This window comes from Cyprinodon tularosa, unplaced genomic scaffold, assembly GCF_016077235.1.
Source record: "Cyprinodon tularosa strain WSP-4 unplaced genomic scaffold, ASM1607723v1 ctg148, whole genome shotgun sequence".
Classification (NCBI taxonomy): Eukaryota; Metazoa; Chordata; class Actinopteri; order Cyprinodontiformes; family Cyprinodontidae; genus Cyprinodon; species Cyprinodon tularosa.
The window spans coordinates 499,468-526,828 of NW_024038309.1; the positions used below are offsets into that span (position 1 = coordinate 499,468).

Consider the following 27,361-nt stretch of genomic DNA (forward strand, 5'->3'; position numbering starts at 1 on the left):
AAAATATACTCCACTGTAGCTACTGTGTTTTAAATAGGACACGAATAAAAAAGGTAACTTTTCAACACTTGTGAATTATACATAAGACTGCATATCACCGTGTAACATCAAAGCATACTCAAGTCATAAGACATGAAGCAGAGAGATGATATTGTAGTATGAATGTCTCTTTGTAATCACAAGCTATGTTAGACATATGTCTTATGCTGCTCAAAGGGGACAGAAATAATCTCTGATGTTTGCATGTGATCGATGGCTCTTATAACCTCTCAGCCATTGAGTAAATGTGACTGTTTGTCTGTATGCAGGACTGTTCGCCTTGCTGCTGTTAGTGTTGGAGTGGACCCGTCCAGGCCTACTGTCCCCACTAAGGCCAATCTGTGACCTGAGATTCTTGAACCATTTCATTCAGGAAGCACGAGACGCCGAAGTCGCTATGGTGAGAGAAAAATGTATGACTGCAGTAAGACGCAACTCAAAGAAAGACAATTAGAGCATAGCTGCTGTTTTCTAGGCATAAAACTGGTTTAGGGAAACTTGAGTGAGGTGGCTGTAAATGGGATTTTCTTTTGTCTTTTCTTAGAAGTCATGCAGAGAAGGATGTGATTTGTCAGAGTCTGTCTCTGTTCCCAAAACTAGTGTCAACTTTGATGAATGGGAGAAGAAAGACGTAAGTAGCCACTGAAATCAGACACTATGTACACTACGACTATAATCTGTGCTAAAACACTGGCAAACTCTACCTGCTTACAGCATATATAATGTTTATCATTCACAATATAATAGAGGTCTTTTATTGCTTGAGTATTTTCTTCTTTTTTTTTGGTCAGGAAGACCTGTGACTCCAGTTAATTTCTTACGGAAGAGCTGATTACTTCCTACATCCTATGATCCTTATCGCTTCCAAAAGACGACTCTTAACTCTTTGGTTTTGTTTGTCTCTTGGGAAGGCAACGGAGCAAGCTCAGGAAGTGCAGAGTGGATTGTGGCTTTTACAACAGGCCCTCAACTTACTACGGACATCGATGACAAACTCTGACCTTACCAGCCATATAGACACTACCGTTGGAAATCTGCAAAGCATCACTAATGTACTACGAAGCCTCAACTTTCAAGTGAGTCAGTATGTGAGTGGAATGTATGTTTAGATTCCTCAAAACCATTTTCTTTCTTTGAAATACTGCAAATCCATCTTCAATGGTGGGGAAGCCAGTATTCCTGCCTGGCCGGGCCCTTTATTGTGTCCATTTTGCTTTATCATATGTGGGTTCTCTCTGGGTGACATTTGACCTCTTTCAATTGCCCTTAGGGATAAAACTGGACATGCATAGCTGTTTGCCTTTGATTTGCATGTGCATTCAGTAAAAAAAAATGTCCATTGTGTAAGCCAATTGCTATAATGGTTATTCTCAGAGTTGCTATTAAGTTTTTTGTTTAAAATATTGTATCCAAGTTTAAATCAAGATAATGATAGGAACTTAGGTCTCTATGATTATTTTCATCATCTTTACAGAATGAGTCTACAAAAATATACTCTTGAAATATTTACGGTTAGGTCAAAATGAAAGTACACCCACGTTGTTTTATATATTATGTGCCTAAGGAAAATAAGGTTTATTTACATTTAAAATGTACCAATAGATCCAACCTGTTAGTATTTAAAACACAAAGTTGGCAAAGTTTTAGTAGCTTTCATAACCACCCTTGGCAACAAAGCTTAACTTCTAGCTCATTGTTTTGTGCAAAGATTTGAAATATGGTAGTGCATATGTCGCAGATAAGTATTTCAGTATATTGGAAATTTTGGTCTTTGACTTGAACATTACAAAACCTGTATGCTATGAAAATCTGCTATGTAAGGGATCATTGTCCTTGTGACCTAGTTTTGTTCAAGCTTTGGATGTCGGGCAAATGGCAACAAATTTGTTGCTAAAACCCTTTAGGATACAGTGGAGTTCATGGTCAGCATAATGACTGCAGGCTGCACTCTGTGTTACCTGGTTTCATTACCTGGCAGAGTTTGTTTTTTTCCATACCTTTTGTGGTGCATGATGTACAAACATCTTTACTTTAGTGCATTTTTTTAATGAAGACAATGTACAACAGTGTGAAAGTCTGTTACTAAATGATAACTATTGATCAATTTCGTATTTGGACCTAAATATGCCAGTTCCAGTATTTCTTAGCATTGATCAGCATGAAGGTCTTAACCTAATCGAGGTGTGAAAAGGAGTTTTTCCACAGACAATGTTTTGACTCTGTCAACATCATGAGAAAAACATGGACACCTCATGATTCAGTAGCATGTAGAAGCACATTAAGCTGCAATAATTGGATGTTTTTCTGTGTTACTTTGGCTGCAGATTGGTCCATTGCTTACATGACTCCGTTTGAGTTAAGTTCCAGTTCTCAGAAATATGGCTTCTCATTTGACTTTAGAATACTTTGGTTTACAGGAACATCCAGGGTTGAATTTGTTATTATTAGGTGCACAGATCCCTGAAAGAAAAGACTTAAGTATTACCATCCTAAGTTTGTATGAGATGTTTGTGCTGATATGCTTTAGTCAGGTTCGATCAAACATTGCATATCAAGGATCTTTTATTTAGCTTCACCTGTCCAAGAATATTGCTCAATAAGCCTAGCAGTTTATTTAGCTGCTTCGTTGCCAATATATAATGTGTTCCCATAGTACATTAGATGATAAATTTTGCAAATAAGAATCTTCTCAGTCATTTTGTTACTGTCCTTTCGTGAAGTTCAAGTGTAACTCAGCTCAATTAAATATATCTCCCACTTTGAGACAAATTTTAGAAATGCCACCAAATTCTGTACCAAGAGATGCTGAGGGGCAGGGCTTATGATAAGTTCTGGTCTATCACAAAGTATAGCATCAGGGCCATCTGGTTTTCATGTAAAGACTATGGTGGACATAGATCCTGGGATGTCACAAGGTCCTTCAGCATGTTTAACTTATGTGAGTCAACCAATCTAAGAAGCTCAGCTTTGTGAAGTAGTGGCTCAAGGAAACATTCGTCTGCAAGCGTTTCCTGCAACAAATGGTGAAATTAGCCCAACTCTTAATGTCTCTGAATTATCTGGCAAATCCAGGTGCACAACAATGACGTTCACTTAGTTAATTTAGCAAATAAAACCATGTCAGTCTCTCTATTACATCTGACATTATACACTAGTGAATTGCAAAGGAAGAGAACAGGGTTGCTTGTTGCAATGTATGTCAGGTAACTACAGGCTTCCACACATTTACGCAACCAGGTCTAGGTGTGAGCGTAATATGAGTGTGGGGAACACAAATGCGAAATGGGCAGCTAACTTTGCCCAGCCTAGCCTAGCTTAGCCTTATTGAGACATGGACAGTGAGCAGAGGGACATTGGTAACTATCCCATGGATAGGCATAAGGATCTTTTTAGGTATAGGAGATTTCAACCCGTCATCACCAAAGCTGAGTCCGGCTTTGTGGAACCTAGTGAGCCTGAGCTTTATCAGTTCAAGCCTCTGGCTTCAAAGCTCTGACTTAACTAAGTCTGTGCTACTATATCTGAACCTGAATCAGCAAGTAGCCAAATATTTAATCCTATGTTTAAATTGTTCTTCTTTTTTTCTTTTTTTACTTTATTAATCTCACGTCGGAGAAATTTACCTCTGCATTTAACCAATCCCCTTGGGGAGCAGTTGGCTGCCATCATGGGGCACATTGGGAGCAATCAAGGGTTAAGGGTCTTGCTCAGAGAGCCAGAGGGGCAGCCTGTGGGAGTGGGGCTCAAACTCAGAACCTCAGAATTCTAAGCCCTCTGCCCTAACCACTAGGCCGCCACTCCCCTTCAACTGGTATAGACACCTTCCAACCACTTACAGGTATTGTGGAGGATGTTCTATTTCTGGTTGGATCATCAAAATAAATGGTCTTTCTAATTTTCAATCATTCCGGTGGTACATTTATGTAAGGCAGTCCTACGTGCTCGTCCCCATTTTCACTTACCAGTGGTGAGTCTGACATAGTGGAAAAGTTGCAACTCTTCTTTTGGAAAGTAAGTTTGTATGAGCGATGCAAACAGCAACTTTTAAACACAGCGTGCACGAGGAGAAATGGCCTTGTGCATGCTCTTGCACATGTTTAATAGGAATAGGAATTTTTTTTTCTTAAGTGGAGAGCGTGGGTCTTTTAAAAATTGAGCGGAAATCCTCCCCTATACCTTTAAGAATACACTAGTCAGTTTTAAGAAAAATATTGTGACATCTCACATAAACATTTCTAACATAAAAATAAATTCAATATCACCCCAAAGACTCTGTTTATCGACAAGTTTAATTGGCATTTCCAGTTTACTTCTGCCACCAAGCTAATTCTGCTACATATTTCTGGTTAAATAGGATCCGTGTTTATTTACATTGTATAGTAATGGCTCTAAAATGGGTGCATTCTCGTTTATTTTTTTAAAAGAAGCTGCTTTATCAATACCTCACCCGGCATTAAACTGGGAGATGGTGAGATGAAATGGATTAATTTTACAATCACCAAATTCTTTTCTTTTTTTAGTTTTTGGACTTTATTGAGTAGATAGGCAAGTTAAAAACAACCTGAAAATCTTTGATACTTATTAACACTTGCATAGGAAGAAAATCGACTGAAAGAGCCAGGGTTAGAATGATTCCTGTTATAAAAATGGGGTGGTGGTTAAGGAGGATGGAGAGGTGGAGATTACTGTCTGCACCTGTACAGCTGGATCCCGCTCGTCATTCGACAATATGATGCTGACTTATTGGCACAGGGTCCAACCCGTCACTCCAATGCGATTTTGAAATCAAAATGAAAAATTCCTCCCCTGCGACAGACTGGCAACCCATCCAGGGTGTACTCTGCGGGTGAAAAGAAGCGGGGATCCAGGTGACAAAAGGGTCCCAGCAATCTCACGCACCTCGCTCTTCTAGCTGGTCCATCTTCATGAGTCGTTTTCCACAATGGCAGTCATGCAAACAAAACAAGCCGGTAAGGTACCAAATAGGAAAAATGCATAGTGTAGAACAGATGTAGATTGATCAATCAGAGGCCTCCAGTCTGCAGCACTGTCTGCGATCACCTACAATTTTTTGAGAGGTGCACCAGAGTGTCTGCTGAAGAGGCGGGGGCATATCTGCTTTAACTGCGACTCACATGCAGATGACCTGGTTTCTGAGTTTAAACCAGCCTTAAGACTCGGTCTCATGCCTGAAGATGGCGGCACTATTGTTAGAGTTTTACATAGGGGCAGGTAGACACAATGTGACTCTTGTGACTTTATTTAAAACAACATAGAGTTGCTGTCTTCATTAACTCTATAGACCTCATAGTGTTGTATCTGCAACTCTCCTTCCCGCACACCACCGAGCACTCTCTGCAAGATGCTCCTAGAAGTTCTTAGCAGGAACCCCTGCAGTTCCTGTTGTGAAACTTGTCTATACATTTTAAAACCCCTAAAAATTGGTTCACTCACTACCTCTATTTATTTTGTTGCATATTGTTGCATAACCTGTCTTTTGGGATGCACAGTGTGAGTAGTCACATTGCATCGGATCATAAAGCGTGAGGACATACAGGTGCTGGTCATAAAATTAGAATATCATGAAAAAGTAGATTGATTTCAGTAATTCCATTTAAAAAGTGAAACTTGTATATTATATTCATACATTACATACAAACTCATATATTTCAGATGTTTATTTTGTTTAATTTTGATGATTACAAATGACAACAAATGAAAATCTCAAATTCATCATATCAGAAAATTAGAATATTACTGAAGACCAATAAAAACAAAGGATTTATAGAAATGTTGGCCAACTGAAAAGTATGAACATGAAAAGTATGAGCATGTACAGCACTCAGTATTTAGTTGGGCCTCCTTTGGCCTGTATTACTGCAGCAATGCGGCGTGGCATGGAGTCGATCAGTCTGTGGCACTGCTCAGGTGTTATGATAGCCCAGGTTGCTCTAATAGTGGCTTTTAGCACTTCTGAATTGTTGGGTCTGGTGTATTGCATCTTCTTCTTCACAATACCCCATAGATTCTCTATGGGGTTAAGGTCAGGAGAGTTTGCTGGCCAATTAAGAACAGGGATACCATGGTCCTTCAACCAGGTACTGGTAGCTTTGGCACTGTGTGCAGGTGCCAAGTCCTGTTGGAAAATGAAATCTGTATCTCCAAAAAGTTGGTCAGCTGCAGGAAGCATGAAGTGCTCTAAAACTTCCTGGTATGTGGCTGCGTTGACCCTGGACCTCAGAAAACACAATGGACCAACACCAGCAGATGACATGGCACCCCAAACCATCACTGACTGTGGAAACTTTACACTGGACTTCAAGCAACGTGGATGAAGTGCCTCTCTTCTTTTCCTCCAGACTCTGGGACCTTGATTTCCAAAGGAAATGCAAAATTTACTTTCATCAGAGAACATGACTTTGGACCACTCACCAGCAGTCCAGTCCTGTTTCTCTTTAGACGCTTCTGACGCTGTCTGTGGTTCAAGAGTGGCTTGACACAAGGAATGCGACAGCAGAAACCCATGTCTTTCATACGTCTGTGTGTGGTGGTTCTTGAAGCACTCACTCCAGCTGCAGTCCACTCTTTGTGAATCTCCCCCACATTTTTGAATGGGTTTTGTTTCACAATCCTCTCCAGGGTGCGGTTATCTCTCTTGCTTGTACACTTTTTTCGACCACATCTTTTCCTTCCCTTCGCCTCTCTATTAATGTGCTTGGACACTGAGCTCTGTGAACTGCCAGCCTCTTTAACGATGACCTTTTGTGTCTTGCCCTCCTTGTGCAAGGTGTCGATGGTCGTCTTTTGGACAACTGTCAAGTCAGCAGTCTTCCCCATGATTGTGTAGCCTATAGAACTAGACTGAAAGACCATTTAAAGGCTTTTGCAGGTGGTTTGAGTTAATTAGCTGATTAGAGTGTGGCACCAGGGGCCATCAATTTTGAACCTTTTCACAATATTCTAATTTTCTGATATGATGAATTTGAGATTTTCATTTGTTGTCATTTGTAATCATCAAAATTAAACAAAATAAACATCTGAAATATATGAGTTTGTATGTAATGTATGAATATAATATACAAGTTTCACTTTTTAAATGGAATTACTGAAATCAATCTACTTTTTCATGATATTCTAATTTTATGACCAGCACCTGTACAATTGATTCGCAAAATTTGAGTTGGGCCTTCAAGCAATGACTGAAAATGTCACAGTGTATTCCAGGCTTTAGATATAGTTCTTAAATTCTTGAGCCAAAGCAATCCAATCACACAGACAGATTGCTTACAGATTTTCTAAGGAAACCCAGCTGATTGCATTAAGGCATTTTACTTCTCTTAATTATTAGTTTCATTAGGCCCTAAATTGACTAACTTTGGGGCAATGTTCACTTCTTGTATAATTTGCTATAAGATTTCATATTTTAATTTTACAAATTATTTTCCCTACAGTAGAATTATAGATTTTAAGCTTTGGGAATATGGTACCATCACCTTCCAGATTTATTGGTAGCAGCAGCAGCTATCATACTGCGAAAATCCCTGCTATTTTTCCGCTTAAATCTTACAATCTTAATACTCCTTTGCAATGGTAGCTGTGTTATGTAAATAACCCATGACTGTAAAACCTGTTGAGTTTTGTGTACAGTTTGAATACTTTCAAACACTCCTGAGTGGGGAGTGCAGGCCTAGTGGTTAGGGCATAGGCCTTGGAATACTGAGGCCCCGTCCACACGAAGCTGAACCCTGGCCTAAACGCACAAATTTTTCACCAAACCAGCCTCTCATCCACACGAAGCCGGCGTTTCGGGGGTCTGCAAACGATCTTTTTTTTATTCAGCCTTCAGAGTGGGAAGATTTTGAAACGCCGTCTTCGCGTTTCCATCTTTACGCTCTAACCGCATTTTTTTTTTACACGCATGCGTCATAGCGTCACCTCTAAACACGCATGCGCGACACAGTATCACAACAACAATGGCGCCGTACTGTGTTGAATGGTTGCTGCTCATGCTACTCACCCTGCTGTCGGGCTTACAACAGAATCTTCTTCTTCTGGAATATCTCCAGGAAGAACAGAGCAATATCGACGACATAGTTCATCACCTGAATTTGACTGAACCACGAAAATGGACCCGCAGGGCAACCATGTATAAATATTAGTGCGCATGCCCAACATTTCGTCGCTTATTTTTGCTTTGGCACCACAGCGCCACTTACAGGCCTGGCATACATTTTGCAGCGTTTTCATGCATTCGTGTGAACGATCACATTTATTTTACGTCTCCGTCTTTACGACAAACGTTTTGGAAAATATCAGCGTTTCGTGTTCGTTTTGACTTCGTGTGGACGGGGCCTAAGGTTGTAAGTTCGAAACCCACCCCCCCGACTGCCAATCTGGGTCCCTGAGCAAAGACCCTTATCCCCACACTGCTCCTATGTTGCGCTGTACTTGTGACAGTGTAATGAGTATAAAACACTGGGAGGGAAAAATTATATATATATTTATATAGAAAGCGGAAAGCAGATTCCAAGTACCATGTTGTATAATTTCCATTGATGCAATAAACTACATTTTTCAAATAGCAAGACTCAGGCAATGGATCACTTGAAAGGTATCATAAGACTAATTTTTAAACTGTAAGCCTTTGTTGGAACTTATTAGACTTCGCAAAACTGCTCTTGGAGGCCATAGAAACTCTAAAGCTTTAAAAATGACTCTTGGGCTGAAAAAAGTTATCTGTATTTGAGTTAACACATGTTTTTGTGTTCATTTCCAGGAATATACCCCACCTGCCAGTACTGTGGGAATGGAGGGAACATGGACGGTGTCCTCAGCAGCAGAACTGCTTCAAGTTCACCACAATTTCCTGCGAGGCAAAGTACACCTTCTCCTTAAGGATGCACAGCCATGCAAGCAAGACGTCAGCTGATCAGCAGACTGGCTCACTCCAAGCCAAAGTACTTTGTGTTTCCAAAGGCACGTGGTGGAACTTGATAACCTGCACAGTGGCAGCTGGATGCAGTATAGGACCGGCCCTCAAATATAAAGAGGGTGGAGGGAAAGGATTGTCCCTGCAAGGCTTTGGATGGACAGGAGATGACTGCGCCATGGAATGTAAATGTGTCTCGTGAACGTGTTGTAGCACACACCTACCAAAAAGATACCGATGGAAAGCACTGCTCCAATCGCTGTTCTACAGGCACGCTCTTGCACTTTTTGAGTTGATGTAAACGTGTGAGTCGAGACTGAATTTTTCAGTGTCTGTCTGGTCACAGTGGTAAAGCAGAACCAAACACCCTGGAATTATTAATAGCACCTGGAAATTAGACTCTTAGGTTACAAAGAAGCAAAACTGGGACTTCACCAACATGCCTTTGACTTTTATTTAACTATGCCTCAGAGATATTGTCTGTTAGAATTGGTCAGTAAAATATTGGATTTTTTTTTTTTTGTTGTGTAGGAACTATTTATACAGATTTTCTATTTTTAGGCTTTTTAGTCTTTGTGTAACAGGTCCTTACCATTTAAAACTACCGCGTTGTCATGCTTACCTGTTTTTGTACACTGGAAATTTTGCACATGTGCAAATATTTGCAATATAAAGCTGCTCTGACTTTTTTTCTAAACTCTGTATCTGAACGTCTGTGTTAAACTGCATGGTTTTCTCTTAACAGGCAGAACAGAGGCACGCAAAGCTGATAGTTGTAGTGTGAGAGCCAGAGGTCACTGCATGGGAACTGTTATCTGTGTTTTAGATTCTGTCTAACCCCAACACTCATCCTGACTCCAACCACTGATAGCTAGACTGCCTGGAAAGTTTTACAATTAACATCCTGTAGAGCTGTAATTGCAAAAAAAAATGTTTCCAGAGGCTGACGCTAACACTTGTTTTTTCCCCCCTCCCCTTATTCTATTTTTACGTCATTAAACATACATGCAATCTTCTAACCCTGGGAATTTTAGGTTTTCTCTTAAAGGGATGCCCAGCCATTTCTCAATAATTACTTCCTTGTTTATTTTCCTGTATTTTTATATGTCGCTGTGCAAGTGCAAGATGTTTTTGAGGATGTGTGTCTATTTTCTTTCCTGTTTTTTGTATTGTTTTGTCCCATCGCTGCAAAAATCCACTATTTAAATACAAAATATTGTTCTTGGATAAAGTAGGTGGAAAAAAACGTCAACAGGAAGTCTTGTTCATTTATCTGTGAGTTAGAGCACTGCTGTTGATATCCAAAACACCTTACAGAGCTCACACAGTCAATGTTGATTGTGTAGGGCCATAACCTTCATTTTTTTCCTGTGAGTAATTCTTGAAGAAAGGCTCAAACAATTATTTTATAAAACCAAATACATGGTCTTTATTGCTGAAATTTTATAACAAACATCAAAAACAATCAAGAGTAAAGGCAACAAATAAACTCAGTTCAAGCTTAGCTGAATAATGTAAACAATGGGAAAACATGCAACTGCAATAATTGAAGAATAGCTGCTGAAAAATATCCAGATTTACTCACTGGTGCTAAATACTGACATCTACTGGACATTTATGGTAATAGCACACACTTTCATAACATGCAGGAGATTCCATTTTTTTGAGACAATTATTTTGTGAAGACATGCAAACTACTGGACAATACATCAGCAGGTTAAGATGTCTGATGAGCAGGAAAACACATGGAAAATAATGTTCACAAGTCCATTAGAGAGGATTCACCTGAAAACACACACCACTTCTTGGTTTTCTGCTCATTTATGAGTCGCAACATAAAAATGTAACACAAAACATTGGTTCTTTTTTTCTTTAAAAAAAGAAATAACATTTTTAAAAATAAGAAATTTCATGAGAAATACAACAGATAACATCTTAAGGTCACTGAGGAACAGGGTAGAAAACTTTGATATGAATGGCTGAATTATTACGCGTACGCGTCATGGGCTCTCCCGCCTCGTCAGGATCTTCAGGCTCCAGGTCGTCAATGAGCTCCACTGTGGAGGTGTTGGCAGCCAGCTGCAGAGCCCCCTGACTACTGGCCTGCAGCTGCAGTGCAATGTTAATCGCTCTGTTGATAGCCAGACCCAACCCATGGACGCATATCTCCCTGTGACCCCCACCCTCCAGCAGCTTCTGACAACGCGCCAACTGAGCCCGGAAATCGGTTTTCATGTTAACGTAGACGTCGTTCCGCCTCTTTGGAAGTTTCCGGGGGAGACGCTTCCTCAGAGTGTACTCCACTGGATCCATCTCCACCGCCTGGGCGCTGGTCTCAGTCTGGGTGGGGTTATTCTGAGGGATGGCGGACATCCCAGGGTTGCGTGGTTCAGTCATTTTCTAGTTGAGATGAAGAAAGGAAAGACTTGTTTGCATACTTATTTAAAAGTTAAAATAAAGCACATAAATGTAAAAAAAAATAAGTAATTAACCTCAGCATTTAAGAAAGTCAAACAGAAATTAGCATGAGAAAGAACTGACCAGAAAGATACAATAGTCTATAAAATCACCTCAAGTTCACCTCAAATCATGTTACTCCTTCATATTTTATAAGATAAACTGATTATTCTATTATTCAGTGGTTATTTGCCTGTTACATTTACTTACTGAATTAAGACAAATAGATTTAGACTCCATGATGGAAATATGAAAGGGGATCACATCTGAAAACCAAACAAACCCTCAAACTTGTGCTCAACATAAATTAGAAAACTTGGTCTCCAGAACACACAGTTACGTTTATGTAACTAGCATAAACAAAGTGGCTCTTTACTAGCACTGCTGTTGGATCAAATGAGGATTTTTTCCATCATTAAGCAAAGGTTAATCTCCAAGAAGCTAAACCCCGCCTAACCGCTGCGCCGCCTGCACGCCCCGGCTCTGAAATGGAGCGCGCACACACCCAGGCTGGATCCTAAATCGAAAAATGTGGATTTAAAAGAAACCGTCGAACGATTTTGCTTCTCTGTTTGTTCATTTTCGTTACATAATTAATGATAATCAATCTTTATTGTCAAAATTTCTGCTACGACATAAACCAGCGTCAAGCTGAAAAAAATAAGCACGTTGACAGAAAAGATAAAGAAACGACCGACATAAATAATTGAATGTACCCTGAAATGAATTGATGCGTTAAGATGTAATGCTGATAAACTATCGACAAAATGAGGGGATTTACCTCCAGAAAACAGTTTAATCGTTGCTTCAGGTCGTCGCCATAATTTCCCCCCGTATCCGTACAAAACCGGACGTGACGTTTCTAACCCGGAAGTAAACATTCAGCTGGAACTTTTCGGATCTTCAAGTGGAAAAAGTGCCGTTTTCCTTTAAAGACGTTAAAAAATGGCATCTGATAGGGAAATAGACTGGGGTGACACTGGAAATGAAAGGAATAAGAAAATTGAGACTTTATTAAAGAATGTGCACGCTGGTCTCCCTGATCCACTAACAGACCCTGTGAAACGATCCCTGCTTAGAGGAGACTACCTGTACTTTCACTATGGCTGTGATGGACAAGATGACAGAGGATGGGGCTGTGGATACCGAACCATCCAGACCATGGCTTCATGGATCTACTTTAATAGCCCCCTGGTTAAAAAGCAGGAGACAGTCGCTCCAAGCCTCCCTCAGATCCAGAAAGCCTTGGTGACCATGGGGGACAAACCAGGCTCTTTCTTAGGCTCCAAGGACTGGATAGGGACCTTTGAAGCCTCCTTGGTGCTGGACTTCTTCTATGATGTCCCCTGTAAGGTGGTGCACGTTAGAGGTGGAGGAGCAGAGCTGGAGCAGGTTGCAGTGGAGGAGCTCCATCAGCACTTTGAGAAGCACTGTTCTCCAGTCATGATGGGAGGAGACAGGGACAATTCCTCTAAGGGTATATTAGGGGTTTGTACCGGGGACAGGGGGAGCTACCTACTAGTGGTTGATCCTCATTACTATGGGAGACAGCTGGAGGAGACAGAGCTGCAGAGGAGGGGCTGGGTGTCATGGAAACGAGTCTCATCACTGGACCAGTCCTCTTTTTATAACCTCTGTCTGCCTCAGACAGCCACACAGAGAAATTAACAGACGGAATATGTTAACGTTACCTCTAGTGCCATCTAGTGGTTGAAGTGTGAATTCATCTGATGTAATTTTTGTCCATGGTTCCAATAAATTGCTGTCAAAACATTCACTTCAGATTCCTGGTTTTTTGTTTTTGATTCCTGGTTTTTAGTTGTAGAAACAGATTATTCATTTTCTTCTTCAGGTTTCTGGAAATTGCATTTTGATTTGAGGAAATACTAGGATTTGAATCACAAAAGGAAAACAAAAGGACCCTAACTAAAGTAATATATCTGTTGGATAATGTTTCCCACCCCATGCATGAAGCTGGTGCTGAACTGGAAAGCTCCTTAAATGACAGACTGCTTCACCCTAAATGCACCAGGGAGCGTTATCACAGATCCTTCCTCTCAGCAGCTGGAAGATTTTATAACCATCACTGTTCCCAACAACCTCAATAAGTTGTTACATTCAGGCTTATTTTGCACAGTTTCTGTCTTAGTCACTTAAATAACATACTGCTGTCATTTTTGCACATCTCTGGTGTTGCTGCAATTTTTCACATATCCATTACTATAAAAATGTCCACAGCTGTTATTGATTATTTACTCCCCAGATACAGATCATTTATCTATTGCAAATACACTGTATAGTACAGTACAATACTTATCTGTTTATTTTCTTAACTCTGTAACTTATTCTGTTATTTTTATACACTTTCTAAGGTCCACATTTGTGTGACCACTTCTGGGACAATAAAGGGATTTTCTACTCTATTCGAAACTTAAATCTTTCTAAACCCATCAGTAGAGAGGAAAAAAAAAATTCAGAAAACGAAGCGTATCAAACTGGCATGTTGTTTATTTCACGTATTTTTTTTTCACACAAGGCAATGAAATTATAAATGGAACAATACATTTTAAAAAGTGTAGTGTACAATCGATCTTTATTGGATTTTTTATTTATATGTTTAGTTGGAATGATGGTAGCGAACCCTTTTCTTTGAGTTGCTCTCCCTTTGACCATCTTATGCCTTTACCTATGTCTTTGACTGATTTGACATAAGATACATCTGCATTTCTACAATATTAATGAATCTGGATGAATTGAGACTTAATAGTATAACACATGGATAATCGGGTAATAAATTGACTAAAATGCTCCTAGTTCCTGTCAATCTGTTCAATTCAATGTATAATTTCTTTCTAACTACAACAAGCTCAGGCTTTTTTTTATTAACTTCTATACTTATAACATCTAAGTTATCATTACATAGATTTTCTTAGTTATCTGGTACACAGTCATTGTAGAAAATCTGGAAGTTCTTGTCCACATCCATCCTTCCTTTAAGGAACTTCTCTAAATTCTTCAGGGGAACTTCCACCATCTGGTTGTTGATGCGATCGTTGAGCCCGTACGCCCCAAACACAGGAAACTTGTAGCGCACGAAGTACGGGGCATTCTGGTCGAACTGCGTGCAGCAATAGGCCGACCACATGTACTCTGGCACAGCCACTCTGTCCATGTTGTTGCGACGGATGGTGTGTCCCGAGGTGGTGACCCCGGTGATGATGTAGGCCTTTCCTCGGCAGTAGTTGTTGAGGCGTTTGCGGATGATGTCCTGGTGTTCGGCCCAGGGGCCCAGGTTAAACTCTCTTATCTGAGGCACCACGTTCGTCAAGCTGTAGGTGGAGGCTTTGTCCATAGGGTCGGCCTGATGCTCGTCTGGGTTTAGTTGGCCACGTTCATACTGAACAACGTCAGCGTAGTCTTCTAGGACTGCCTGGGTGTCCTCAAAGTTCATATGCATGCTTGTAGACTGGGGGAAAGGCTCCATGTTGCTGCTGCTCTTTTCTGATGCCAACTGTCGAGAGAAGTAAAAATCCTGCTAATATTTCTGTAGATCTACTGTGTAACTAATCAAACCTTACTTTTTATTCCACAAGGGAGCCTATCTCAAAGTTTTCTTTGTAAAGGCAGGGCCTTGTGATATTTAAACTTAGTTCCCAAAGGATAGAAGTAGGATTTTAAATAGAAAACATTTTCTAATTTGTTTAACTTAAACAGGATGATAGATTAAAACCCACCTGAGGTTCAAACATCCAGGGGAAGTCCACCTTTTTCTCTCCATCTGACTTCTTGAACGTATACGCTGAGTAGATGGGGATGTGTCTTTGGGGGTCATAGACTGTGGCATAGCGGGGTTTATCTTCGTATCTCTGGCAGATCCTCTTAAAGCTGTTGCCGAGGTATCCTCTCGGTGGAGTTCCCATGTACAGAGAATCCTTGCAGCGCTCTGCATGGTTGAAGTCGCTCACTACTCCTGCCTGGGCCCCTTGCTGTACCACAGAGGTGAGCACCATCAGAACAGCTGCCAGGGAAAGCACACGGTTTGCAGACGTAGGCATCGTCGCTGCAGCTTGTTTTTTCTCACTTTCTGGATGCACCTGCAGGTCTTTGTGATTCCTCTGGTGAATGAGGCTGCAATTTCCAGTGTCCAAAAAGTACAGCCTCCGTTTCGGCTCTATCAACTCAACATTTCCCTTCCTGCCTCATCAGTGCTTCCAACTGATATCGCATCGTAAAGTCTTTCCATATATTCAAATTGCTGCAAGTGAACTAGAAGTAGTTTAAGGCACTGAATGTTATCAGTCACTGAGAGCGTTTTATCGCACCTCTTTTTCACATTGCTGGCATGACTTTGTGGAATACATGCAGGAGAAACATGGATGGCTTTAATCCAGCGTTTGCATTAGTCTTAAATTTCACTAGGAACTAAAATAGAGATGTGATCCATGCCCATGTCTGCAGAGGAAACTCATCTTCAGAGATTAGAACCTAAACTAGCAATAAAATTACCTGATCTATGTTTATTTAGCATGCAAACATAAGTAATTAAAAAGAAAATAACAGCATTGTTTGATGCTGAATTAGCTCCAGTTACCTCACCTCAACCAGTCTTTTCCCTTTTTATGCTGACATCTTAGAAAGCTGCACATTTTAAAGGAAACAAGTAGAAATAAATTCTGAAAATACTGTGCATGCTTTCACATATTATGACTTACACTTTTCTAAACTATATTTATACCTTTTAAGGCCTTTTCTCAACTCGTATACACCAATCTGTGACTAAATTTAGCTAAAAAAAAGTCAACAGACAGATGTATAAAAAATCAAAAAGATAAGCTATTACAACCTTAACCGAGTGGTAATGTTAACAAAGTGGTAATGTTGATGTAAGGAATAATCTTCTCAGATTTTCTATCATTGGGGGATTGTGTATTGGCGTTCCAACGCTTCAGAGGCTGAATGTGAAGTTGAATAATGACAAGGAAGTTTTTTAAACAACTACATATATGACATTAGAAAGACAAAGGTCCTCCAGTCCAGAGTCTGCAACCTACTGCTCCTCCCATTAAATAAATTAAGATAACCACATATCAGCGTTTAATTTCAAAGTAGGGCTTTTAAAAGTGAATCAGGTTTTAAACAAAAGGGATCGAAGATGAATACATTTATGTTTTAGTCAACAATAACAATACCTGGATATGTTAATGGTGAAGCAGAGGCTTGCTATATAGCTGTGACACAAGAGCTGAATATTAGTAGAGCCTGGCATGGTTATCTGAACGCTCAAAAACACTTGATGGCACACTATAACTATAATAATACAGTAAGACAGCATTTATGATCCAAATGATAGGCTTCAAAATTTATTTGTCACAACATAATCATTTTCTATTTCTATTCAGAACTGAGATGGAGATTCTCGCTAATTTACAGGTTCCAAGTTTGGACAATGTGTGTGACATTATCTGGACTTCAATATTGAAATTTTTAAAAGATAACTGACGTTGTTGCACTATTTTATCTGTTTCAATATGGTTGTAACAACCACCTAGGTGGGAGATCTTGGTCACAAATTATGTGAATGACTGAGAAATCCAGAATAGCTGTGTTGTTGTTTTTTTTTTATTATTATTTATTTTAGGTTTTAGGGGTTTGAAAAAAAAAACAATCTAGGCTTAAACAGGTTAAATATTTCTCAGCTGCACCTCAAATCATCTGATGGTAATACCTTAGTCAGCATCTCTTAATCAGCTGCTGAAACTTCATACCATTCCCATCATTCCTATTCATTCATTTACAAGCAGTTCCCTGATCTAGAAAATGATGTTCATGTACTACCTGACACTTCTAATATTAAATTAGGCTTAAAAAAATAACCAAAGACAGCTTGATACAACATTTTATTTATATATAATCAGAGGATTCATTCAGAAGGTTTTTGTAAGATGAAATAATGTTCCTGACGGATAACTAAGAGAGTTTATGGTTCTTGTGGTGGATGATTACATACCTCCTTTTAAGGCTTTTCATACAGGTCCCTTTCTGCTAATTGATAAGCTGTAAATTTGTCATGTAGTAATCATATTTCAACTTCATGCAATATTTTTTTATGTTAAAATATTGAGGTTGTTTCAGTAATTGATGCCCAAGCCTAGTCCTAGTCCTTGATTATTTAAACTCCCTCATCAGCAGGTCAGTCAGCTCCACAGAGGCCTGGCAATGAGACATTTATTTAATTCAGGTGTGATATGAGAACTGGACTTCTGGTTTATATGAACAGCTAACAACAACCCTAACTGATTTCTATTAGTATTTCAATCTGGGTTCTTGTTCTGAACATCCTCTTGTCTGTAACTTTCTTTTTTTTTTCTTATATGACACTATAAGAAATCTTATATAGAGAATAAAGTTCTGTAATCACTGTCACATGTGTTAACAAGCCACAAAAAAACATATTCTATGATAAGATTCTGCTTATATTGTTGGTTAAAAAGCTTTTATTGTATATTTTTCATATAGTGAAATTATTAGTAGTAGTAACCTTATTTTTCTTTAAACTCACAATTTAACTAAAATACTTTTCTTAGTCAGCTTTCCCGGATGATATAGGTTTGCAGTCCCCTACAAAAATTTGAAAGTTCTGATTCACAAACATTGTCTTCTTGAGGAACTCCTTCAGCTTAGGGACGGTGAGCTCCACAACTTCGTTATTCTCATCATCATTCAGGGCATAATGAGCAAAAGACGGGAACTTAAAGCGCTCTGTAAAAGGGGTGTTGTGGTCGTAGTCGGCGCAGCAGTAAGCCGACCACAGGTAGGTGGGCACGGCGATCCGGTTCATGTTTTCTCTACGGATCATCTTCCCTGACGTGGTTATCCCGGTCACTATAAAGGCCTTCCCGCGGCAGTAGTTGTTCAGCCGTTTGCGGATGATGTGCTCCTGTCTGTTCCAGATTCTGTCGCTGAAGTCGGGCACCATGGGGACGACGTTGGTGAGGGTGTAAGTGGAGGCCTTGTCTTCGAGCTCGTTCTGATGCTCGTCTGGGTTCAGGGTCCCTCGCTCGTAGAGTATTGCGTTGGTGTAGTCGTCGAGAATCGCTTGAGCGTCTTCAAAGTTCATGTGCATGTAACCATGAGGAAAGGGCTGCATCTCTTCTGTTTCTGTAAGAGTGGACAGCTGTGCAGGACACAGAACAAGAGAACAAGCATGACGCATGTCATTACATGTCATCAAGAAATAAAGCATGGGGCAAAAACATGCAAAAAAGCAAAGTAATCGCTTCTTGATTCAATGTTTTAGTTGTCCGACCAGTTTTCCTGCTCTCCTTACCTGTGGCTCGTACATCCAGGGAACATCAATGCAGTTCTCCCCATCCGAGCGTTTAAAGATGTAGGCAGAGTAAATAGGAATGTGATCTTCCATGTTGTACAGAGTCACATAGCGAGGCTTCTTGCGGTAAAACTGACATATGTACTTAACAGAGTGGTGTTCCAGACCTGTCGGTGGTGTTCCCATGTAGAGAAATTCTCTGCACTCTGGAGATAGCTCTATTTCCACTCGCCCTTGTACCGCTGCCAATAATAAGCTTGCAAGCCAGAAACCCATCCATAGCCAAAACGCCATAATCAAAATATGAAACAATGTCTTCAACCCAAATCCACCTGCTGCTAAATTCGTGTTTAATATCTGAATGTGTCTCAGTTTGTCCTGTGGTGTTCAGCAGAAAAAGTTATGCAGGTTTTACACGTGTTCACACCTCTGTGTAATCTGGAGAAAGTATGCAAGTGATGGACTTTAGGCAGAGCAGATCCACCCACTGACAGGAAAAACATTCAGTAACCAGCAGCAAAGGGTCAAATGCATCTCCTACCAACAGAAAAGAAAACGAAAAGCCTTCCATCCTATCTAGCTATGGTTAATCAGCATTTGTCATGAGGCTTCGAATTGAGCTTTTTCCACTGATCGTCCTTGAGACGTTTCAACTGCTAAAATGGCCTCCACTTGATGAGATGTGGAATTTGAGTCTGTCAAGGATCAAAACCTGTTCCACTAATTCCAGATTGCAACTTATTCAATTCAAGGTTATCCATTGTTTGCACTTTTCTAAAACCAAACTTAACTTAATTTCCCAGTGTCTCTCCAACATGTGACAAATGTGAATCAGATAATGGGACTTTGGGTCATTTGTTTTGCTCCTGCCCTAAGCTTATGGACTTCTGGTACAGAATATTTAAATTTTATAGTAACGCCGCTTAAAAAACACAAAAACGACAAAGTTCTATATCCGGAAAACCATTTGGTAATTCTTGGTTGCTCTAAATTCTCTATTACTCTTCGCATGTCTCTGCAGCAGGCTGTAATGTTTGGTTTGGTGGTTGCGAAATGGGTTATTCTGCTGGAATGGAAATCCTCTACCTCTCCATGCTTCAAGAAATGGCTCAATGATATGGTTTCCTGTATCTATCTCGAAGAAATTCGATACTCTTTGTCAGACAATCATGATAAGTTCCTTGATGTGTGGGGTCCTTTTAATAGACACATTCAAAATAATGGGTTAAAATGACTCTCATACTTTTCTGGACCTTTTTTCTTTTTTTTTTATTCTTTTTTTTATTATTCATTATTATCTCAATACTGTCATCCTTTATTGCACTCTTCTTTTATTGATATCCCATGTTTTATGTTGATCCGCTTGACACAATGTCTTCAGAATTGTTTGTTGTCCTCTCTGACTCTGCCTTTTGCTTTAATATGCTCTACAGTTTAATTAGTACATCTTTTATCCTGTTATCAGTTCTCCAGTTTGCTGACACTGTTTTGTGTTGTTTTTTGTTTTTGCTGTACTTGTGTACTGTTTTGCTGTATTTTTTTCTCTTTTTTGTCTTGTCTGTTTAACTCTGAAAAAGCATAAATTAAAAAAAAAAATGGCCTCCACTTATGGTTAATGAATTGTATTGGACATGATTAAGAAAAGGCATGCACCTTCTATAGGCACCACAGTTAAATGTGCATGTTGGAGTCTAAATACCTCGCATCACGCAAAAGAGATTGTCTGAGACAGGACTGCCTTGAGGAGCAAACCTAGGGAAGGGTACAGAAAATGTCCTGCTAGTTTGCAGATCCCCTGGAGTTGTGAAACCACCTGTGTTTTCCCTAAAGCCTGGCCAGCCATCTTAATAATCAGGAGAGAAGGACCTTCATCATGGAAGTGACCAAATACCCCCAATGCTCCTCTGTGAAGAGAGAAGAACCTTCCAGAAGGTCAAACATTTCTGTGAGCCTTCAATCAGGTCTATATGACACAGTGTTCAGACATAGGCTTCTCCTCAGTACACAGCAGAATGTCTGAAGTAAACCAAAGACACATAAAGGACTTTCTAGACTATGAAAAATAACTAGTGTGATCTGAGAATACAAAGATTGAACTCTAGTGGGAATGCTAGGTGATACATTTGGAGGAAACACCCATTTGTCAACCACTAAATGTCCGTTATTAGCGGTTATCAGTCCCATTGAATGGCTTCAGACTGCGCCTCCTCTACCTTCTATTAGGTTTCTTATGGCCTCTTATCTTATGCAGCTTATTGTTAATAATAGCCACTTTGGCCATGTATAAAACCTTAAGTTTCCATTTCTATTCACTTTATACTTTTTATCTAATTTATTTACAGCCTACGTTTTTTGTTTTTTTTTAAGTGCGTTTTAAAGTTTTACTTTGAATGAATTCCTCATATTTCAGTCAAGCATATTTAATTAGGTGTTTAGAGAAACATCTCAGTTGACAGGATATGATATCTTTTGGAGGGGTTGTTCAACAAGAGTTACATGCCAATCAACTTTTTTATATGATAGTTGAAGAACTACTAAAATTATATTCAGATTACACGTAAATACATAACAATAACAACTACTGATAACAACCTACTGGTAGGTAGGAGGCACAATCTGTAGACATTCTATGGAACTCCATTTAATGGGATGATAACATCCAAAGATGCTTTAGGAAACCAGGCTCCCATCCATCCTCTGATCATTACTAGCCCTCCGAAGCATGGTGGTGGCAGCACCATGCTGTGGGGATGTTTTTCAGCATTAACCTGAGGAACTGGCAGAATAATCAGGCGGAGGAAAGAGAAATGCAGCAAAGTTCAGAGTTGGCCTGGTTGAAAACATGCGTCAAGGCGCTCTAGGCCTTATACCGGGGCACCAACCAGAGGCAAACAGCCAAGAACCACTCTGTGAGAGTCTTGAGTGGCCAAGCCAGAATCCAGAACTGAATCAGATGGAACATCTATGGAGAGATCTGAAAAGGGCTTTGGGATACTGCTAAAAAGGAATAGGATAAACTGCTCAGTGATCGGCGTGTTACATTTGAGGCCTCGCATTCAAAAAACACCTGGGGCTGTACATGTTGTTAAAGGTGGTTCAAAAAAGTACGAAACAAAAGGTTTGAATACTTAAGTAAATTTGGTTTCTAAGGTTTCTGTTATGAAACATTTCCAACAATAAAATATTAATAAATATCAATAAAAATACTGTCCCTTAAGAAGTCCCATTAAGGAACTTTGAATATCTTTGAAGCCTTGAATTAAATGTACACCATGAGAGCAATAATTCAATAAAAAGCCTGCATTTGGTGAGCTAAATAAGGCTGATCTGCTAGTACGCTCACCGTTTACAGTCAGCCCGTCTTTGCTTTATGAATGTCCAAGTAGCTGCCCCTTTTTTCACTAGAAGTCAAGATTTCTCTAAACATCACAGGAGGTATAACCTTTCAGACCTTTTTTTTATGTATTTATTACTGTTTTCAAGGCTGCACTTCAAAAAAATGAAACTGTCTAGAGTTGTTTTAAATGAAATTTATTTTTGTATACACACGTGTTTATAACATGACAAAATAAATCTGTCTAAGTCTAAGAGTATAATCATTGTTCAAATCATATTTTATGCCCTAAAAATAAATAATGAAGACATAATCAAGCTGATTTTATTAGCTTCATTCTGAGATGATCTCAGCGTTGTGACATGGGTTATTATTATGGTAAAAGTAGTAAACAGAAGATATGGACACTGTGATAAAAAACAAGATGAGGAAAGTGTCAGAAAGGATGTGAAATTCAAAGGACGTTCAACTGGTACTGGACGGCCCAAAGTGACCCCATATATGTTTTTTTCTGTTTTCATTTTGGTTCCTTTTGCTTTCATATTAAACTGTCTGTAGATCTTCTACTCACATCAGTCGGAGGATGTCTTTGTTTTAGATTTTTTTAAATACTTCAGTATATTTAATGTCTCCTAAACATGTCAATGTGGCCTTTGCATCATATATTTGAATAAGCTTTCATACACTATCAAAAAGAAAGAAATTTGTCTCTAATGTTCAGTTTATTAAACACGGAATTTTTAAATATTTAGGGACCTAAATGTATTTAAGGTATTCTTCAATTTAAAGGCCTAAGGAAGGAAAAAAGTTGACTGACATTTAGAGACCTTAGTAATTGTGTGCCTGCAACAAGCTGACCTTTTATGTGGAGCCCAGCATCCCTTTCTGAATATCTGAGCAGCAGTCGATATATTTTCCTAAAAGCATAGGGTGATATGTAAACCATATAGATTATGTCAGTACACATCTACTCTGATAAATGTTACATAGGAGTTAGTGTGGTTGACGTCTGTCTGTAGTCACCTGCTGGCTGGGTTTGGTTAAGACATTAGGAACAGTTAGAGCTAAATCCACACCCAGGGGCAGGATTATAAAACACAGAGAACACACACATGCACAACTAAAACCTACAAACACTATGTGAAGGATTCCAGGTCAGGATTTGAACCCGGGACCTTCTGGCTGACAGGCCTGATAAAAACAGGACAACTCTTCAGCCTCATTTAAATACCTTTCCATAGTTTTCTTTAGGTTTTATAGAATTGATCAAAATATTGTGCATTAAATTGCAAATTAAGAGAATTGAAATCAATCTTAACATCTTCATAAAATGTTTGTTTTAATATTTTTTTTCTTAAAACAGCATAAAAAAACACAATGTTGGGTTAACATGGATGCAGCACAACAAACAATAGAATTTCACTGATCTGCTTTCACTCAGTTTATAAATATGAGATCATCAGCTTAAAGAAAACAAAAAAAGAATGGATTCAGAAATTGTTGATATATCAGTTCACTGCTGTGTGCAATATGCTTTTTTTAATGTTTTTTTTTATATATATTTGTTCAAAGCTTTCCAGTTATATATATATAAAACAAATGTTAGGAATATCATTGACATAAATTCCTGAAGCATCATAACTCACCAAACAAAAATGGCATAAAAAAATCGTACATTTAATTAATAAATTGTCCTAATGTAATCTGTGGGCTCTATTTGCGATAAAGGAGACAACTGATTAATGTTGCATCTAAGGCAGTTCATTAGAATTTGTGAATTGGTGAAAAAAATTGATTCCTTCAGTAAAACTGCAGGGATTGGCAAAAAGAAAAGTGGAGGAAACCATCTATGTAATAAAGATTTGTTTTAACTGTTTATATAAACTTTTTTTTTCTTTTAGTTTGTTACAATGACAGGACATTTACATATTGGCATATACAAAAATCAGATACTTCTGTTGGTCTGTCTGTCTTGCACAATCCCAACAACAGGATTTATAAGTTGCCACTGAATGCATGATGTTGATAAATTGTATAGGATTTTACTATCCAGTAGGCAGTACTTTCTGTATATAAACTGCTCCATATGTCCTGGTTGGGAGATAATTTGTTTTCCTTAAAAACTATAATTCAATAAAAACTTATAAAGCTACATAATGAACACTGTACTGGTTTAAATAAAAAACAACCCCGTTTATACAGTTTGTAGGGCAACACTGGAAACATCTCGTCTTTTCTTCCTTATGGTATTTTCTGACACACAGTCCTTGTAGAAAATAGTCATGTCATCATTGGCACCAGATTGGCTCCTCAGAAAAGTTTCCAATTTCTTAACTGGTACCTCCACCACGTTATTGTCAGCCTGTCCGTTCAGGGCATAACCGCCATAACTGGGGAACATGAACCTCACTTCATAGGGCGAGTTACGGTCAAACTGTGGGCAGCAGTATCCCATCCATATGTGTTTTGGTATTGAAAGGCGGTCCCTGTTGTCGCGCCTGACTGTGGCCCCTGAAACGGTTATTCCAGTCACAATGTAGGATTTTCCATGGCAGAAGTTGTTAAGGCGGCGGCGGATTGTATCTAGGTAAGGGTTCCAGGAGGTCTCCAGGAAGTCCGTGATCAGAGGAACAACATTGGTGAGGGTATAGGTAGAGGATTTGTCGTCTGGATCTGATTGGTGCTGATCGGGATTCAGTGCGACACGTCTGTATTCCACAGCATCTATGTAGTCCTCCAAAACAGTCTGACTGTCCTCAATAAGAGGAGATGTGTCTGTCATAGGAAGCACCTTCATGTTACTGCCCTCACCTTCAGACACCAGCTGTAGGGGAGAAATGAAAACATGTATAAGAAAAAGAGAAACACAATGAAGATGGATCTATATTTCTAACTATAATGTAGGCTAATTGAATATTTTGTTGTGTAGATTTGCTCAGACTAATTATGTGTTGTTAAGAATAAAAGATTTTTTTAAACTAGCACATGAAAAAATTTCTGGCTGACTGAAGTGATAAGTACGAAAGAGGATTACAGCCACTGGGGAAAAAAAAGTTAACTGATTTTTAGATTTTATTTCAGTTTAATATAGGAAAAAAGTCAGAATTCGGACTTTTTTTTTTCTCAGAATTCTGACTTTAATCTCAGAATTCTGACTTTTTTTCTCGGAATTCTGACTGCTAACAAACATGTTAGCATCAAGCCATAGCCATGTCTGTTTTAGAGACTAGTTCTCTTGTTTTAATGACCTTCTGCTCCTCCATTAATGAGGGGACCCCTCGGGCACGTAAAAAGTTGCCTAATTCCGTCATTTTCCACCAATGTGTCACTGGCCACCTCAAACAACTCACATCTTTGTCAGTGAAGCTGAGTGCTCACACATCTCTTCCTTCATGGTGCCCATTTACATTAAGATCCAAAATTCTGAGATTAAAGTCAGAATTCTGAGAAAAAAGTCAGAATTCTGAGATGAAAGTCAGAATTCTGAGATGAAAGTCAGAATTCTGAGATGAAAGTCAGAATTCTGACTTTTCTCCCCATGTTAAACTGAAATAAATTCTAAAAATCAGTTAACTTTTTTTTCAGTGGCCCTAATCCTCTTCCGTAGATAAGTCACGTGACTTGCACATAGGAGGGCCCTGTGTGGGGAGGATGAGCTGCCAGTGTGGGTCCTTAGGCAAGATCCTTCAAGCTAATGCCTACCTCATTGTCTCTACGTTGTAAGTCACTTTGGATAAAAGTTTATGCTAAATGCATAAACATCTTTTATTTTTACAGCAGAAAATTCAAACAAACCAAACAAACACTCTGCTTCCTCTACCTGAGGTTCGTACATCCACGGGGTGTCTGCCCTCCTCTTCCCATCCGACTTCTTAAAAATGTAGGCTGAATACAGCGGGAGACGCAGACTGCTGTCGTACAAAGTGGCGTAACGCAGCTTGTCTGCATATTTTTGGCAGATCCTCTTCAAGCTTGTCCCTCCGATTCCCGAGGGAGCCGTTTGCATGTAGAAAAACTGCCCGCAGTCTCTGAAGCTCTTGGACACAGTGGCATTCACCATCATAAAACAGAAAGACAGGATGCAGGCGCCAAACAAATGCATTTTTACACAAATGAAACCGAAAAATACACACAGAGGGCTTGAAATGTTTTCCATGAAGAAATTCCACCATGATAGATCATTTTAATGGCTTAGTGCTGCTCTCAGTCTTGTGGAGCATAAAGGAAGTTGGACGCAGACAAAGTATGCAAATGTTCAAAGGCTTAGAGCGAATCTATTGGCTGGTTAAACCTTATCTGGTCCAACAATTACAGTGCAGCCAAGCGTTGCTGAGTAATAAAACTGTTCACTCATTTGTACATCAAACTTGGAGTAAGTGTTTGAACTACAAAAACAACAAATCAGTTTAACTAGTTGCATATACCATAGAGGCCGCCTAAGAGCAAATAGAAGCCAGCATTTGTTGGTTCCTTTCAGCTACAGGAAACTTTACTGTAGTAAGCAAACATCATCTTGAAGACTAAAAACTATGTAAGCCTAAATCAAGAAACTTAAAGCAGGTATAGGTTATATATACAGCACAGCTGCAAACCAATTAACACCAGCAAGGACATCAGTAATTAGAGAAACTGCTTGCAGTAACTCTGGAGGATCTGATGAAGGTTATCTGGCTAGAAAAGGTCAACATGTAAAAAACCCCACTAAAAATGAAATAATATGCCGCCAGCCCCACCTGCCTCTCTGTGGAGGTGTTCAGCTTTTACAGCAGAGGTTGTGAACCTGTTAAAGCAGATGTGATCATGTATGAAACTAAAAACGGGATATAATGGTGATGGAAAAAGTTGAATGCCACGGGGAAAAAAACAGGATGAAAATTAACCTCCCAGCAAAAAGGAACCCCAACTATAAAGCTAACTCAAAATGGTTACTTAAGATTTAGCTCAGTTGAACGTTCCTTATGTAGATACTGTAGTAACTGTCATGGCTGCATCAAAGAAGCCAATGGATTTCACCACTCTTCAGCAATCTCCTTAGTGTCTGATCATTTCTTGGCTGGCACATATGTGCCATCTTCAAATATCATTTTATTTTCCTCAGGGCTGAGGAATGGTCATAGTGTGAGAAGAAAGTTCCAAAAACATGAGCTGATCACATCATTTAGCATGTGCTACATCACAGCTGATCAGACAGTTCCTCAGTTGTGATGCCAGGGCTCCATAGTGCTCTGCTCTGTGGGTTTCATCTAACAGACATACTGTGATCTGACAGTTCATC

The 27,361-nt window shown here is 39.3% G+C and overlaps 6 protein-coding genes across 7 annotated transcripts in view; 2 read left to right on the forward strand and 4 right to left on the reverse strand.

The window, feature by feature from the left end:
• Positions 1-9,899, forward strand: part of epoa (erythropoietin a) — a 20,007-nt gene extending 10,108 nt beyond the window's left edge. For both annotated transcript variants that reach the window (XM_038279112.1, XM_038279111.1), the window contains exons 2-5: positions 309-439; positions 584-670; positions 951-1,115; positions 8,816-9,899. In XM_038279112.1, coding sequence (XP_038135040.1) covers positions 309-439; positions 584-670; positions 951-1,115; positions 8,816-8,968 — 536 coding nt within the window. In that variant the 3' untranslated portion in view covers positions 8,969-9,899. The remainder of the gene's footprint in view (positions 1-308; positions 440-583; positions 671-950; positions 1,116-8,815) is intronic.
• Positions 9,900-10,369: 470 nt separating this feature from the next.
• Positions 10,370-12,272, reverse strand: pop7 (POP7 homolog, ribonuclease P/MRP subunit). The gene is made up of 2 exons (XM_038279113.1): positions 12,207-12,272; positions 10,370-11,368 (listed from the first exon to the last, which is right to left on the reverse strand). Exon 2 carries the CDS (start codon positions 11,363-11,365, stop codon positions 10,910-10,912), a length of 456 nt encoding a protein of 151 aa, XP_038135041.1. The 5' UTR covers positions 11,366-11,368; positions 12,207-12,272; the 3' UTR covers positions 10,370-10,909.
• Positions 12,273-12,348: 76 nt separating this feature from the next.
• Positions 12,349-13,202, forward strand: ufsp1 (UFM1-specific peptidase 1 (non-functional)). Its single transcript, XM_038279141.1, has one exon. It carries the CDS (start codon positions 12,371-12,373, stop codon positions 13,091-13,093), a length of 723 nt encoding a protein of 240 aa, XP_038135069.1. The 5' UTR covers positions 12,349-12,370; the 3' UTR covers positions 13,094-13,202.
• Positions 13,203-13,915: 713 nt separating this feature from the next.
• Positions 13,916-15,620, reverse strand: LOC119779479 (endonuclease domain-containing 1 protein-like). The gene is made up of 2 exons (XM_038279140.1): positions 15,160-15,620; positions 13,916-14,936 (listed from the first exon to the last, which is right to left on the reverse strand). Exons 1-2 carry the CDS (start codon positions 15,478-15,480, stop codon positions 14,355-14,357), a joined length of 903 nt encoding a protein of 300 aa, XP_038135068.1. The 5' UTR covers positions 15,481-15,620; the 3' UTR covers positions 13,916-14,354.
• A 2,086-nt stretch (positions 15,621-17,706) lies between these two features.
• LOC119779484 (endonuclease domain-containing 1 protein-like) lies at positions 17,707-19,172 on the reverse strand. Its single transcript, XM_038279143.1, has 2 exons — positions 18,753-19,172; positions 17,707-18,599 (listed from the first exon to the last, which is right to left on the reverse strand). The coding sequence occupies exons 1-2, from the start codon at positions 19,044-19,046 to the stop codon at positions 18,006-18,008; spliced, it is 888 nt and encodes a 295-aa protein (XP_038135071.1). The 5' UTR covers positions 19,047-19,172; the 3' UTR covers positions 17,707-18,005.
• Positions 19,173-24,189: 5,017 nt separating this feature from the next.
• Positions 24,190-26,319, reverse strand: LOC119779453 (endonuclease domain-containing 1 protein-like). The gene is made up of 2 exons (XM_038279102.1): positions 25,907-26,319; positions 24,190-24,910 (listed from the first exon to the last, which is right to left on the reverse strand). The coding sequence occupies exons 1-2, from the start codon at positions 26,240-26,242 to the stop codon at positions 24,281-24,283; spliced, it is 966 nt and encodes a 321-aa protein (XP_038135030.1). The 5' UTR covers positions 26,243-26,319; the 3' UTR covers positions 24,190-24,280.
• Between the last annotated feature and the right edge of the window lie 1,042 nt (positions 26,320-27,361).

Excerpts from the sequence above, each read along its gene's own strand:
- pop7 (XM_038279113.1), bottom strand. The coding sequence starts at position 11,365 with ATGACTGAACCACGCAACCCTGGGATGTCCGCCATCCCTCAGAATAAC.
- LOC119779453 (XM_038279102.1), bottom strand. The coding sequence starts at position 26,242 with ATGGAAAACATTTCAAGCCCTCTGTGTGTATTTTTCGGTTTCATTTGT. Across the intron at positions 24,911-25,906 it reads CGTGGATGTACGAACCTCAG|CTGGTGTCTGAAGGTGAGGG; the intron begins GTAGAGGAAGCA and ends TCTCCCCTACAG.
- LOC119779479 (XM_038279140.1), bottom strand. The coding sequence starts at position 15,480 with ATGCCTACGTCTGCAAACCGTGTGCTTTCCCTGGCAGCTGTTCTGATG. Across the intron at positions 14,937-15,159 it reads CCTGGATGTTTGAACCTCAG|TTGGCATCAGAAAAGAGCAG; the intron begins GTGGGTTTTAAT and ends TTCTCTCGACAG.
- ufsp1 (XM_038279141.1), top strand. The coding sequence starts at position 12,371 with ATGGCATCTGATAGGGAAATAGACTGGGGTGACACTGGAAATGAAAGG.
- LOC119779484 (XM_038279143.1), bottom strand. The coding sequence starts at position 19,046 with ATGGCGTTTTGGCTATGGATGGGTTTCTGGCTTGCAAGCTTATTATTG. Across the intron at positions 18,600-18,752 it reads CCTGGATGTACGAGCCACAG|CTGTCCACTCTTACAGAAAC; the intron begins GTAAGGAGAGCA and ends TGTCCTGCACAG.